The sequence below is a fragment of the Marmota marmota genome, unplaced genomic scaffold, assembly GCF_001458135.2.
Source record: "Marmota marmota marmota unplaced genomic scaffold, marMar, whole genome shotgun sequence".
NCBI lineage: Eukaryota > Metazoa > Chordata > Mammalia > Rodentia > Sciuridae > Marmota > Marmota marmota.
Genome location: NW_026000229.1, coordinates 28201599 through 28218077, shown reverse-complemented (window position 1 = coordinate 28218077; position 16479 = coordinate 28201599). Strand labels below are relative to the sequence as shown.

Sequence of the window (16479 nt, the reverse complement as noted above, 5' to 3'; positions counted from 1 at the left end):
AAAAAAAAAAAAAAAAAAAAAAAAAAAAGTTCAGAATTATCTGAAAGCAACAGGAAGAACATTTCAGGAAGAGATAACAGCAAGTACAAAGACCCTGAGGTGGAAATGGACCTGCTGTGTTTGAGGATAATTGAGGAATCCTACATAGCTAGATTAGAGAGAGTCTGAGGGCCAATAATAAAAGATGAAGTCAGAGATACAGTGGGGAGTCAAAAAATGCAGACACATATAGACTGCTTAAGTACTTGGATTTTCCTCAAAGTAGAAAAATTAAGAATTTCCCCAAAGAGGGGAAAGTACTGGAGAGGGATATTGATCAAATTATATTGTTATATTGTCTACGAGTACTGATATGTAACAACAAATACCACCATTGTTTATAACTATACTACACCAATAAAAAATGTGGAGAAAGAAAAGAGAATTTCCCAACAGATTCCTGCCACTGCCTTCCTGTCCAAACTGCCTCAACTTTCTAGGCAAAATTTCCAGATATTCCTCATTTTCTTTCAGATCCATGAGTCAGTAAGTAGATAAATTGACATGCAGCAAGGAAGACCCCAGAACATAACCTAAGAGAGACTTCTAACCTACTTGAGAGCCAGCTCTAGAATACTCTAGTTTCAGTAGGCAGAATCTCTTGAATCTCCACATAATCATTTTTCTTTGGGGGGAGACTCAGGAAGCTCTCTCTAGAATAACCTAATATGGAACCAAGGCAAGAAACAAGAAGTGACTACCACCTTGATCCACTGGAGACTGTCTGCATCTGAACATCCACTTTTTAGTCTCCTGGTTCAGTGCATGTTCAAAGGATGACACAATTCTCAGAACATATCCCATCATTTGCTGGCTCTGATGGTACATGCCTATAATCCTAGCTACTCAAGAGGCTAAGATAGGAGGATTGCAAGTTTGAAGCCAGCCTCAGTAACTCAGCAAGGTCTTAAGCAACTTAGCAAGACCCTGTAAAATGGAAATAAAAAAGGGCTGGAAATGTAGTTCAGTGGTAAAGTGCCCTTGGGTTCAATCCTCAGTACCAAATACATAAATAAATAAATAAAATAGAAAGGGCTAGGGATGTAGCTCAGGATAAAGCTTTTCACATCCCAGAAAAAAAATTATTATAGACATCTAAAACATAATGGTATATGAAACATTGTAGCACACAAAATTATTTATATAGACTATATGCCTAGATCATAAAATTAATACATACTCATATTCAAAATTCAAGGCTGGGTGCAGTGGTGCAAGCCTATAATCTCAGCAGCTCTGGAGGTGGAGGCAGAAGGATCGCAAGTTCAAAGCCAGCTTCAGCGATTTAGGGAGGCACTAAGCAACTCAGTGATACCCTGTCTCTAATGAAATACAAAATAGAACTAGGGATGTGGCTCAGTGGTTGAATGCCCCTGAGTTCAATCCCTGGTACTCCTCCCTACCCTCCCCCACCAAAAAAAGAAAAGAAAATTCAAGCATTGGGCTGGGGTTGTGGCTCAGCAGTAGAGTGCTTACCTGGCATGTGTGAGGCACTGGGTTTGATCCTCAGCACCACATAAAAATAAATGGATGAAATAAAGGTTTTGTGTCCATCTACAACTAAAAAAATATTTTTAAAAATCAAGGATTGCCTAAGGATCAAAGGAAAAAGTACTAATCAGGCAACTGCTATAAATATTGTGGGAAATAGACTACCAGATAAATTTCTCTCACACCAACACACACTTTTTATAATAGGAATCACACTGCTACTAGGCAACCTGATACTTTCACTCAAAAATGTTTAATCCGTTTTAATTACTATATTCAATGGTGTAGTGGGCCTCCGTTGTGGTGTTGGCCTTGTATATTCACTCTGATTGCTTCTTGGAAACTGCTACATTTGTGCTTCCGGAGGAAGCCTTCAGTCATAGTCTCACATCTTCTTCCTCCAACAGCCGGTGGAGCAGCCCATTCATCTGACCTGGCTTAGCCATGGTACAAACAAGGTAAGTGAACAAGAAAAGTTTGCTGTCTGGCTACTTTCTCCTCCCACCCAGTCTCAGATTCATTTTGGGGATTTTCTACATTTGGATGGCCTATGACATCTAGTTATTTGGGGCCCATTTTCCTTATTCATATTCTCTTTTCAATTCCATGTTTTCCTTTTCCTTGATTGTTTTTAGTCTTGCTATTAGCTCCACTATGCTTGGTTATTTCAACTTTCCTCTGACAGTAAATTTCCAGATTCCACATTTATTTCTTGGTTGGGTGTGGTGGCACACACGTGTAATCCCAGCAACTTGGGAGGCTGAGGCAGGAGGATCACAAGTTTGAGGCCAGCCTCAGCAATTTAGGGAGGCTCTCAGCAACATAGCAAGACCCTGTCTCAAAATAAAAAATAAAAAGGATTGGGGGATGTAGCTCAGTGGTTATATACCCCTGAGTTCAATACCGAGGAATAAAAAAAAAAAAATTGCCCATATTTACTTGACATTTGAGTTACACCAGCAGCCAGCTCTAGTATAGGCATCCTGTGCCAGTCTCCTCTACAACAACAGATCCATTCCTATAACTCTGTGGTTCTGAGGGTCATTGCCTTTCATAAATACCTCCTCTTTAAGTCTACTCTTTTGTAATGAAAATGCTGGGTGGGGAATCAATTCTGATAGTGTCTCCTCCAAAAGCATACAGCTATCATAGTTCTTTTGAAAACCAAAGATAAATAGGCAACCCATCATTACTTCATTCATTTATTTAAGCAAATATATTTCCAGATACTTTTAAGAAGGGCTGGGAAATCAAAGGTGAGTGAAACAAGATAGTTTCCCTTGGTAAGTTCACAGTTCAGTCATGTAGACAGCCAGATATGTAAGCATATATTTATAGTAAGCAACACAATTTTATAAATACATATATATATATATAAATATTTTCTCAGCAAAAAATTTGGACCAAAAAGACAAAGATCAAAAGTTAGCATTTTGTTTATCTGTATTTTCAGGAATTTTCCCTCAATGTATATGCATGTGTGGGTGTGTCTATAGGTTTTTTTCCCCCCAGTACTTGGGATTGAATATAGGGTCTTTTATAGTACTGTTTTTTAAAATAAGGAGGAAAAAAGCATTTACAAAAAGCATCATAATGGAATACAAACTATATTGAAAGTGTACACACTATCCCAAGGAAGCAATTAACTTTTCTGGGGAAGTTAAAGCAAACCTTGAAAATACCTGTCTCTTCAGTCTTGCACCTCTATGTATTTCTCACATGCCAACCAAATGCAATGCATGGCCTTGTTTAGATCCTGGTCCAAGCAAACCAACTGTAAAAATATTTGTAAGGAAAGTGGGGAAATTTAAACTCTGACAGGGTATTTGATGATTCTAAGGCAGTATTATTCTTATGAGGTAGGTTAAAGGTATTACAATAATGTTGGAAAAAATAACCCTTATCTTTTACATAAACATACTGACACATTGATGGATGAAATGACATGCCCTCTGGGCTTTTCTGAGTAAATAATTCATTGGGAGTATGAAGTGCCTCGGTATATAAAATGAGTGGACATGGATCGATGATTATTGAAGTTGGGTAATAGATTCATGGGTACACATTTCAAGATTTTATCTTCTTTTGTGTTTGAAATTTTATGTAATAAAATATGCAATAATGATTAATAATTTTTCTATAATAAACAAAAACATCTTTTAAATGTATCTTCAAGTTTCAGCTCAGAAGGCATCTTCCCACCAGCAATGAGCACATAACAGTTGATCTACTTGTGTGTTGACAAGTACATAAGCAACATTGACAGACTCACTGAGCATTCTACACTATTTCACAATCATTTGATCTGTGTCAATGCACTCATCTTGTAATTTTCAATTTTTAAAATGTTATTTAATGTCTATAGTGTACTTACTTATAAGAATAAAACATTTTAATCTTTTATCATTTATACATGAGCCATCTTCTTTTTGAAAGAAATCCATCATTTAGATTCCATCTGAACTTTGCACATGTAATTGAGTATTTGTTCACTTATATTTAAAGAAGATCAGCGTGTTGCACATGAAACCTATTTACTAAATAGGTGTTGTTATAAACACAATATTTTCTCTAGTAGGTTATAAGACCAGCAGATATCAACATTTTAATTGTCTGTATACCCAGCATCTATCTATATCTGGTACATTTCAAGTGCTCAATAAATATCTGTTAAGTGTATGAATGAATAAATGAAATTTGGCTTGACTCCATTTATAGATTTATACTAAGTCCAGTGGGATAACCTTTAAGACTAAAGAATGTAAACTAAATCAAGCTTCTTAGTTTACTCAGTTCTTCACAATACATTTAATCAAAAACATAACATTCCCAAATTAAGTGTCCATTTAACATAATAACTTTGAGCCCAAATAGCAAAGAAAAATGAAGTATACTTTTTCTTTTGGGGATAAGAAATGAAACATACTTAATAGCCATCACTTATCTTCATTCTTCTCCTGAGTCTCCCAGTTGCAAATATAGAGTAGGGGAGAGGTGAATCAGGAGTGGTACAAGGATAAAGGAAGACTAAGGGATTGTCAGTGACAGAGTAAGTCTCAGATTTAGTAAATGACTATTTTACATAATATTGGATGCTATTTCTTTTGGTGGCAAAATTTCTTTCAGTTGCCACAAAAAAAAAATCTTCTGAAAACATTTCATGACATTTTTTTTAGGCTGTGTCAAAAATCTCAGCATAAAAATGACTTGTTCAAAACATGTACCCATTTGGTCTCCACAATACCAGTGGGAGGTAAACAGCCTATATCTCCATTTTTTAAAATATTTTTTAGTTGTCAATGGACCTTTATTTTATTTATTGATATGTGTAAGTACACTATAGACACAGTACTGAGATTGTACCCAGTGCATCACATATGCTAGGCAAGTGCTCTGCCACTGAGTCACAACCCTGCATTTCCATTTTAAAGAAGAAGAAACCAAGGAAATTTGCCCTTCACTTAGCTGGGATTTTATAATATGGCCTAATTTTTAAGAATGCAGTATACTAGGATAATAATATTATGTTATTACTGTGAAAAAAGAGCTATTTGATGTAACCATTAGATTTAGTAGGACTCCATAACCCCCAAAATAAGTACAATTTTTGTGTTAATTAAAAAAAAAGATTCACATGGAAATTTAAAAAAGCAGTACTTTTTAGATTCTTTAAGGAAATATTTGAATGACCTCCAAACTCAAAAACCTTCAAAATGAAGGAGATTTGTTTGTCAGCTTGGTTGTCTGTTTGTTTTTAGGTACTTGAATAACTAACTTGCTCCTTGAAAAGCAGGGGTACAGAAATCAAAGGCTTGATTGTGCTGAATCCTTCTCTTTGGTCATTATTCACACTGGTTCCCAGCAAGCCATGGCTCAAAGGAAAGGATCCAAGTTCTGTTTAAAAAATTAGAGACTAAAGAGCTTGCTCAGCACCCTGCTCACATTATGTTGCTTGTATTCATTACTTAAAACTCTTTGGATTTCTCCTTGTATGCAATAATCATAGGCTTCTGGGATTAGTCTCAGAATATAGGAAGAACCTCTAGACTTATGGTGAAAAACGCTTTTCATGGATGTCCCTTCTCTTCAAAAACCCCCTTGAACAGCAAAGTCCTCAGGCATAATTGAGACCTGCAACCTGGGGAAGAATTTTACAGAAGTGCAGTTTTTGTTGTTGTTGTTTTGTTTTGTTTTTCTCCCACTTGGTTGGGAAAAGGAGAATAAAACTGGCCCATTGCTGCTCATCTACTCAGGAATGGACAGGCAATGATTTATTGTTTTAGCATCAGGAGGAGTGAGAATGTATTACTGATTTTTCCTTCAACATCAGAAAGTTCCTTGAATTTCCCAAGACTCCACAAGGGGCTGAGGGCGTAGCTCAGGGGTAGAGTATTTGCCTAGCATGCACAAGGCCCTGACTTGGATCCCCAGCACTATAAGAAAAATGAAATTGAGATAAAAGACTGTGGAGCTAAGACCAAGAACATCAAGAGTTGTTCGGTATGTCAACACAAGTCACGAAAGGCAGGGCTTTTCTAAGGACAATAGAATTATATCTACCTTTTGATACAGTAGGTGAAACGGAAAGAAGAGATTCTGGAGCAGTTATACCAGAAGAAGAATCCCAAAGCAAAACTCTTTTGCCGAAGGTTATCTAACTCTCCTTGGCAGGTGCACGGGTGGAGAAGGCATTTAGTCCTTGAAGTAAGGTTACATGGAAGGTTACGACAATGATGTCAAGCTTACAGCAATCCGGCTGTTCCTGGGCGCAGAAGCACCCCCAGGACTGCGGCACAGAAAATACGCTAGCGGGTCTTTCGCCCCTCCCCCGTTCCACTCCCGAGGCCCTGGAGTAGCCCCGGAGTCGCTGACGCCATCCCTTCCCGCCTCTGGCTTGCATGGAGCATGCGCTTCCTCCCTCACTTCCTTTCCGGGAGGGAGCCAGAGTAAAGCTACGCCCTAGCCGACCTGCGGCTGGCCCCGCGTCACAGGAACTTCAGCACCCACGAGCGGACAGCGCTCTCTTCCACCTGGAGACCCGGCTCCCGAGCGCCCGAGTCCGTCAATTCCCTTCACTCCGAGCGACGCCGAGCTCCCCAGGCCTCCGGTCCCTGCCACTCTCCCTCCCCGCACCCGCCCTCTTGGCCCTTCCAGCTTTTTACTCCTCTTTTCATTCATAACAAAAGCTCCAGCGCCGGGAGCCTGGCGCCAGGCTGTTTCTGAAGCCAAGAGTGGAAGAATGGGGTTCCTTTGGACCGGCACTTGGATTCTGGTGTTGGTGCTCCACAGCACCCCAATTATAGCTTTCCCCACACTGGGAGGCAGCCAAGGTATGTGTGGACACTTTCCTTCTTCCCACCTTCCTTTCATTTCGCCACGAAAAGATAAAGCTTGGTATGATCCGAGAGCTGTAAATCACCCTGCTTCGTTTTCTGATCAAATCATATCCGTGCATGTTGACAGGCAAGTCAGTTTGAATTTAGAACCAAACGGAAGACAGATTTACCACCACCCACTTTATTTTGAAAGATAGAGAAATAATATGGGTGTTTTAAAAGATGTTATTTTCAAAGTGGGAGGAGGGAGTAGCTTTTCCACCTAAAGTGGCTTTTTGTTTGTTTGTTTGCTTGCTTGTTGTTTTAAAACTCTTTTCAGATACTCTATTCATAACAGGTGCAGTATATGATGAAAGAGCTTTTAATATGCCAATAATGCCAATCCAAATTATGCCCTCTCTAGTTGAGAAAAGCTGGGAAGCCAAGTGTCAGAACTATGTGTTAAATTTCTGATGGGGGTGGGAGGGAGTGTGATTCTATTAACTCAGGAAATAATACCAAGATCATAAACAAGGAAATATTGATATTTGTTGTCTTATATTATTTATTCACATATATTGTTTCGGTCATCCAGAAATGTTTTCCTAATATTTGTTATTTTCTTTTTTAAAAGATTTTTTAAAAAATATTTTATTAGTTGTTGGTGGCCCTTTATTTATTTTTTTTTAATGTGGTGCTGAGAATCAAACCCAGTGCCTCACACATGCTAGGTAAGTGCTCTACCACTGAGCTACAACCCCAGCTTTAAAAAGATTTTAATGAGAAATGTATTTTCTCTTTCCAATGCACAATTAAATTTATATTTGTGTGTGTTTATTCTAGACAAATCTCTACATAATAGAGAATTAAGTGCAGAAAGACCTTTGAATGAACAGGTAGGTCAGAAGCAAAATTATAAATGCCAGTTCATTTTGCTTTAGTTATTTTTTGTTGTTGTTTACAGACATCTGGAGTTTAATAGTAAATTGGTAGAAATAAGGATGAGAAATCAAGTTTTTGATAATTTCTATGCTCTAACAGTTAATTACGTTGAGTTCTGTATAATACATAGAACTGACTATCCAAGAACCCAGTAAGTTCAACATCATATCCACCCAATTGTAAGATTGCTTAATTTACCAGAGTTCTTTCACAAATATTATAGGAGAAAGAAATCACATTTATAGAGTTTCTGCCCATTATCTCATTTATACACTGTAACAATGCTTTGAGATAGGAATTATTATCTACATTTCACAAACAAGAAAACTAAATTCCATGGGGATTAAATCGTTTGGCTCTTGGTAAGTAGTGAAGCATTGATTTTAAACTAAGTCTGTCTCCTGTTTGTTTCACAGATTGCTGAAGCAGAGGCAGACAAGATTAAAAAAACGTACCCTCCAGGTAAAAAGAAATTATATTGATGTTAATTTAAATAACGTGAACTATCAGAATACTAACTAAAATGGATGTGTTGGGCTTGGGATTTTTCTTCCAGAAAACAAGCCAGGTGATAGCAATTACTCTTTTGTTGATAACTTGAACCTGCTAAAGGCAATAACAGAAAAGGAAAAGACTGAGAAAGAAAGACAATCCATAAGAAGTTCCTCATTTGATAACAAATTGAGTGTGGAAGATGTTGATTCAACCAAGAATCGAAAACTGATTGATGATTATGATTCTACTAAGAGCGGATTGGATCATAAATTTCAAGGTAAATGATGAAAAAGAACTTATTTTCTCTGGTTTGAAGTTTCCTATTATGTGACTAAGAAGAAGTCCTATATCTTTAAAAACATCTCTTATAATTTCATAATCTTTTAATAGTCAAATTTAATACTGGGAGATGAAGCTCAGATTTGCTGATAATGTGCAAAGTCCCCACTTCACAGAGTCCCAAATTTTACTTTTCCTTTAAAGGTTCCATTAGGGATGCCTTGAAAAAAATAATAAAATCAATATATCTATGTTTTATGTTGAATTTATTTACCATTTCATTTAGTTTAACAATTTGTACAAACAAAATTATCAAAAATTGTCAAATAATTAGATCAATAAAATACCTCCCATACTTAGAATATATTATATATATTATACCTCCTGTAGGATATTTATTGAAATACCCACTGTTTTCTTTTTAATATTCTCCTAGGTATGTCCTTTCTCCTTTGATCATCCTAACCTTTCTGTAGCTTCATGTACTGTTTATGTATTCTGATGTGCCAAACCACTACTTCAGACTTCTTTGAGCTATAGGCTTACTTGTCTGCTTACCTAACATCTTGCTTGGAATTCTCAAAAGCACTTAGCACTTAACATGTCCAGAATTGAACTCTAGATCTGTGGCTACCTCACAAGACCTTTTAGAGTGATCTTTGCTGCTATTCAGAAATCTAGAATTAAACAATTTATCTCTTCCCCACCTCTCAAATTCTGGTCTATCAAATTTGATTTTCACTTCCCATGTATCTCTCAATTTTATTTTCTTGCACTAGGGATTGGATCGAGGGGTGCTTTACCACTGAGCTACATCCTCAGCCCTTTTTATTTTTGATTTTGAGATAGGGTCTCCCTAAGCTGTTAAGGCTGGCGTCAAACTTGCAATCCTCCTGCCTCAGCCTCCCAAATTGCTGGGATTATAGGTGTATACCACCGCATCTGGCTTCAATCTATTCTTGATGTGGCAACTAGATACAGTATTCTTTTCAACACACAAATTAGGGGTTTTCATAAAACCCTTTAATAGATTCCCATTTCTCTTGGTATAAAAACCAAAATCCTTAATGTGGTTTCCACAGTCTGCATAGACTGGTTCCTGTCTACATTTCTAGGTTCATCCAACACACATAATCTAATAGAAACTTTGTTAACTTTCCTTCAGGCAGTTTGTAATTTTACATTCATAAGTGTAACTACCTATGATAAATGTCTTTCTCCAAAACTAAACTGAAAATTTTACATTATAACCCCAGTACCTAAATGCTCATGAATTCATTGAATGAATTTATGAATAAATGATTGAGCAAAAGAATACAAGAGGGAATAAATGAATTGCTGTACCTAGGCATTGAGGAAGAGAATGTGTTCTCCATTCTGCAGACCAATGATTAGGAGTGAGTACAAGCTTTCTATGTCCCTATTTTGCTCCATAGCAACAAAAGAATCATGCTGATTATCTCTGCCAGAAAACAACTGTCAGTTAAATCTGACTTTCAGAGGACACCACAGCCTGAGGGGAGTTCAGAAGTATGTTGTGCTTGTGGGGTATAGAATGGAGGCGATGGCTTATATTTTGCCACATATCAATCTGTGCTAATTGGGGAAATTTTAAAATCTTGAATGTTATTTTTTAACCTAAAATATTTGGACAATAAATAGACACTGGCATAACTGTACAAAATAGATTTGATCCTTTTGACTGGTTTAACAAAACAAAAAAAAAAAAACAGTCTAATGTTTGACTGGTTATGTGTGCAAGCAGAGACATAAATATGTTTGTAACTTGACAACCCATTTTTAAATTGTCTGGCATTATAGTACCATCTCAAGTGAGTTTAGAACTACCAAGTGCCATCCCTGATAGCTTTATTTGTACCCATGGGATCATTTTACCTCTCCTTGAGATCACAAAGAAGCCAAACCAAAGATTTTGGAGAGAATATTTTATGGGTAAACTTCTTGTTTCTCTTAATATCTTGAAAATCCCAGAACTAGAGGGTTTAGAACCACCAAGATGAATAGGACATTGGAAGCATGCAGATTTGTCCCAGAAGGCAGGGCGAAGGAGACTAATTTGGGCAGTATATGTTCCCAAATCTAATAATGCATTTAGGAATCCACCAGATAGGCTTGTGCTATAGGGCCCATAAAGTCTTCTTTTCAGTGTTTTCTATAATACATGTGATTCAGGATTTTTCCAAGTCCCTCATGTGGTAGTGCCTTAGGGCTCCTGTGTGCATTCACCTAACAAATATTTATCATGTAGTTTCTCTGTTTCAGATAATGAACTAGATAATAAGCTTTGTGCAGTCAGAGACCATGACTAACCAATCCATTACTATTTTCAGTGGCTGACATATACTAAGACTTTAAAACTTTATTGAACAAATGAATGTCAAATATTATATTAGATGCAAAGGTTTCAAAACATAACTGGACAGTTGATGACTTGGGACATGGCCCTTTGACATCCACTCAGAATGTTGTGACTCCTTAATAAAAGGTTTAAATTTTGAATCCATGTTTGACTTCCTGCTGAGGGTCTCTATAGAGAGGGTGGACTTTCCCTCCATGAGCAGCAGGGAAGTCATTATGACTGATTCTGTCCATTTCAGAAGAGCCAAGGGAAATCAATGTCAGGTAGGGGTTAGTGGCCAAGTGCTCTGTTATTAACCCCATCTAGCAAAGCTCTGCCGTGGGAGACCTATGTCCCTGGGATCAGCATATGCAGCAGTGCAGCAGAGGAAAGAGGATATTTCTTCAGTGAGTTACTAACATTCTCCCTGCTGTGAAGTAAATGAACTGAAAAACAGTCATCTCAGTTATTTTCCAGCTCCAGCAGGCAACCAGGGCTCTTCCTTTTTGAGATCCTCAGGGATGAGTGAGAAGGGAAATAAATTCTTCCACCTCTGCAGACTGGGACAGACTGTATTCCCAAGAGCCTAAGTTGCAGCTCACAAATGGAAAACTCAGACCTAAATAACAGTCTGTACTCCTGAAAAATAGATGATGAACCCGATTTCCTTTCAAGCAGTAGGGGAACTGATTTTATGGGGTTTTTGTTGTTGTTTTAATTTTTTTCCTTAAGGGCTTTTTTACTCCTTTGTCACTCTGGTACTCAGGTCTAACAGGGCTCATAGCTCATAGGCTGGTCAACAGCTCAGCAGTTATATACTGACAGAAAACTTTTAGTCCTCCATGTGTAATCACCCCACTCATTTTCCTAAGTTTCTTTCCAAACAAGAAGATATTCTTCCTGGGGCTACATATATCACCATAGAGTCTTGGAAGAAAGGTCATGAGAGAAATTCCTTATCCAAATCCTCAAAGCCATGGAAGAAAAGGGAAGAATCAGAGCAGAAATTCTAGGTTGTTATTTCTTTGAATGAATATGATGAGGATTATTTGGGCAGAATCTGGCCAGGGATTCAATTTCCATTTTCTTTAGAAGATAATTGTAGTTCCTTTATTTCAAAATCCAAATCCACTGTACACAATTACAATAATCCATTCACTTTCATATAGTACTTTGTGATTTAAAAAGTGCTTTTACATCTTATTTTATCTGATCATCATAAAAATTCCATGAAATTGATACCCTTATAATTCTTTGAAGTGTTCCAAGATAACAAGAAATATTACTGAGCTCAAATTCTGTTCTTTCCAGTCTGCCTAAGTGACAAGGGAGATTTAATTGCCTTGTAAATTGGATCTGCTCAATATTGTATAGATTGGAAAAGACTAATAGATTCCTAGTAGTTCCCTATAGATGTGTTCTGAAGCCTCATTGCCACTGATGCTTTTCCTCTGAATGGGCCCTTGCTTTAGTCTGAAGTAGTGCTGCCAAACATATTCCCAGAAAAACTAAAGATACTGTTTTCATGCTTCTCTGCAAAGATTTACATATTGCCTTTTGCAGATCTATTGCTATATTTTAAGTTTCAATTCCAGGCTCATAAAATAAATTCCCTATTCTCTGGAGAATTGGGCTTGTCAGATTAAGCTACATTCCATAAAGATACTGTGATGCACAGTCACTTAGGAGTAAATATTTATCCCAGGTAAGTCATAAAAATCTTCAGTTCACATCTCTCATTCTAGATGTGTAGCAGGTTCCCTTGCACCCAGCCCAGGAATTTGCCTGCAAAAGGAAGACAAGTGGAGATTTTACCAACCAGAGCAGAAATAGAATGTCAAATACAAAATGTATAGAAGGATGCTTTGACTAATATGGCATATAATATAAATGCAGCATACTCTGTAAATAAAATTAGTATTATTTCTATTATTAGTGATACTAATTAATGGAGAGGTCTGTACTATCTTCAGCTTTTATAGTCATGGGCTTTCAGAATTTCCATTATCATCCTAGATTCTTAGCTCAAAAAGCCTTGTTTTATTTCAAACCAAGAGTTTATGTGGACCAAGCACCACTATATACATCTTAAGCATATCTGAGTTTAGAAAAGCAAAGTACAGATTATAAATGTAATATGATGTGTGAAATACCTACCATGATATGAAATAATGATTGTTCTCTCTAGATGATCCAGATGGCCTTCATCAACTAGATGGAACTCCTTTAACGGCTGAAGACATTGTCCATAAGATTGCTACCAGGATTTATGAGGAAAATGACAGAGGAGTATTTGACAAGATTGTTTCTAAACTGCTGAATCTGGGCCTGGTAAGTTGTATGCAAGAAAGTAAATCAAATCTTAGCACAGTTTGGAGTATGCCAAGAAGCCAAGCCACTTGACTCAAGTAGCCGAATGTTTATAAAGCATCTGCTTTGTAGTAGGCACCATACTTCTCCCTCGAGGTATTTACAGTCTGTCAGAAGAACTAGACAAGTATACACACGGCCATAATGCAAACTGCTAACGAGCCAGTAAGAACATTGCAGGATGCCAGGAATGGCTTATCTCCAACGGGCAGTTGGAGATACAGGTGTTTGAACTGAGCTTAGAAAGGTAGTTAAGATATAACTAGCAAAGTTAGAAGGTGTGTGTGGCAAAAAAGGAAATAACAGGAGCAAAGACATGCAATGCATGAAGTAAGCTAATTTCAGCCAGCCTCAGCTTGACACCATAGCTCTGGCAGGTTTGAGTAAGGTGAGGACTTTGCAGAGTTTCAAAGTTTACCTGACTACGACATGCAACTGTGGAGGAGTGACTTTTCAGGTGTTTCTCAAAGTAAGTGTTCCATGAGTTTCAACAGGCAGGACTGACAGCTTGCGTGGTTGGCCCAAAGATATGTCTTCCCAGAGTGCTGGGCAGTTACTATAGCAACTGGCATGTAGTAGGGTAATAGGAAGGATTGTCCAGAAAGAGAATTCACAAGATTCCTATTTTATTTAATTTTTATTCAAGGAATTGAACCCAGGAATGTTTTACCACTGAGTTACATCTCCAGTCCTTTTTTTTTTTTTTTTTTTTTTTTTTTTAATCTTGAGATAGGATCTCACTAAGTTGCTGAGGCTGGCCTGAAATTTGCAATACTTCTGACTCAACCTCCTGAGTTGCTAGGATTACAGATATGCACCAGTGCATCCAGAATGATACTTCTTTTAAAAATTTATGTTCAACTGCAAAGTTTAATCTAGATTTTTTTTAAATCACAAGAATGGGACTAGCAGTTCATATATTTTGCCTCTTATAACAGATCACAGAAAGCCAGGCACACACACTGGAAGATGAAGTTGCAGAGGCTTTACAAAAATTAATTTCAAAGGAAGCCAACAATTATGAGGAGGAGCTTAATAAATCCACCAGCAGGGCTGAGAATCAGGCTGGAAAAATACCAGAGAAAGTGGTATGTATATGTGTATGTTGTGTGTGTGTATGTGTGTGTGTGTTGGTACGTGCATGTGCATAGATGTGTGTACTTGGATCTGTATATAATTCGTCCTTCCTTGATGCCAAAGAAGATTTGAAGTATGTGACATTTCTAGCCCACTTAAAATGCATATCCATAAAATGCTAATAAGGTAAAAGATATGAATGAATTTTACTTGGAAAATAATGTAAATGTTACAGATTATTTTCTATTTATAGTAAAGGTTACATCTTACACCGCACTATAAAATAACACATCAAGTATGAAATAACAATATCACATAATATCTATTTGTATAGTCCCAGTATACTAGACCCAAATATCTCACAGCATTTTTAATATTCAATTTTTTTTTCAACAGGGTCTTTTTGTTGTTGTAGATGAATACAATATCTTTATTTTATTTATTTATTTTAATGTGGTGCTGAAAATCAAACCCAGTGCCTCACATGTGCTAGGCAAGTGGTCTACCACTGAGCTAATACCCAGCCCTGATATTCTATTTCTATTCATAATGGATGTCATGATCTGCTTCCAACACACACACACACACACAGTGCCAAAGAGTGTGTTGATTCTATCCTGTGCCACAGAAGAACAGTCCTACATCTCCCAGCCTGATGTTGCCTCCCTATTCTAGGCTGTGCTCTTCTATCTGCTCTCCCTTTCATTAGTTCAGAAGCCTGTCTGTCATCCTTTATCCACACTAGCCATTCATCCTTCCCTTTGATGGACTCCTTGCCTTTTCATTTTTTCCTTGGCATTAAATAAGCTTCAAAACTCTAATTGAATTTGACCACAAGAGAATATCAAACTCTTCATCTCTCCCTTGGCTTTCTTCACCAAGCACCCAGACCCATGGCCCCTTGTCTCTTCCAACATCCTATCTAAAATAGGATGGTGGTGGTTCTGTTCTAGAGAGGTTAGAAAATAGAAATTTGGGGGCTGGAGTTGTGGCTCAGTGATACAGCGCTTGCCTAACGTGTGAGGCACTTGGTTTGATCCCCAGCACCCCATAAAAATAAACAAATAAAATAAAGGTACTGTGTCCACCTACAACTAAAAAATATATATTTTAAAAAAAGAAAATAGAAATTTGGTCTGGATTTTTCACTAGATGGCCCAAAAATTTCCATCTCTCTCCCTACTTCCAATCCCCACTATCTGTCGTCTATAAAAATAGCTTTTAAAGATCCACCCACTAGTGAATGTAAATGTGCTTTATAGATTTATCAAAGAACTCACAACTCAAGCTTAAGGGTCTGAACTGTCATGATATTTTCATGGTCCTTCAATCCCATTCCATTCATTCACCACTAAAATGTCCATATGCTTGACTTGTTCACTTGTGTTATCTAAATGCAAATGAAATATTCTTTCAACAAAGATTTATTGCATACTAACTATATTGCCAAGCACTGAGAATACCCTGCTCATTTAAAAAGATGTAATTTTTTTTCCAAGGAAGGTTAAGGTCTAGTGGAAAAGGCAGATTGTTTTCAAATAATCATCATTTTAACCACAATTGCAGTAAGTGCTCTGTAGAAAGACATGGTTCCATGAGACCTTATAAAAAAGAAAACTGTCCTGCACTTAGGCTCAGAAAAGGCTTTCCTCAGGAAGTAATTTGAGCTGAGTATTGAAGGTCAAATACAGGTTAGCATGTAAACATAAGAGGCAGCATGCAGAGAAGGAAGTATGGAGTATCCAAGCAACTGAAACAAGGACAATGTGACTGATACAGCAAGAGGGTAGTGACAGCTGAGATGGGGGAGTGGACCCAGACCAGCCCATATAGAGCCTTATGAACCATGGATGGTTTCTGACATTTTTGTAAGAGACATGGGAAAACACTAAAAGGTTTTTTGGTAGCATTTTCTATTGCTGTGACAGAATACCTGAGACTGGGTAATATGTAAAGAGCTTTATTTAGCTCAGTTTTAGAAGCTGGAAAACTGAAGATCAGGCCATAACGTCTAGTCAGCTTCTGATAAGGCTTCATGCTGCTCTCAGTGGTGATGGAAAAGCAGAAGGACAAGTAGGCGTGTGAGCAAGAGAATGAGAGGAAATGCCAGGC

General features: G+C 37.4%; 1 protein-coding gene across 5 annotated transcripts in view; it reads left to right on the top strand.

Annotated features, from left to right (window-relative positions):
- Window positions 1-1876: 1876 nt before the first annotated feature.
- Window positions 1877-16479, top strand: part of Scg3 (secretogranin III) — a 42418-nt gene continuing 27815 nt past the window's right edge. The window contains exons 1-7 of one of the 5 annotated variants that reach the window (XM_048793034.1): window positions 1877-1988; window positions 6717-6860; window positions 7689-7741; window positions 8204-8249; window positions 8344-8559; window positions 13109-13251; window positions 14229-14378. In XM_048793034.1, the coding sequence (XP_048648991.1) occupies window positions 6770-6860; window positions 7689-7741; window positions 8204-8249; window positions 8344-8559; window positions 13109-13251; window positions 14229-14378 (699 nt within the window). In that variant the 5' untranslated portion in view covers window positions 1877-1988; window positions 6717-6769. Of the gene's footprint in view, window positions 1989-6201; window positions 6861-6886; window positions 6994-7688; window positions 7742-8203; window positions 8250-8343; window positions 8560-13108; window positions 13252-14228; window positions 14379-16479 lie in introns of those variants that run through there. The other 4 variants (XM_048793033.1, XM_015480658.2, XM_048793036.1 and 1 more) reach the window with 4 other exon arrangements.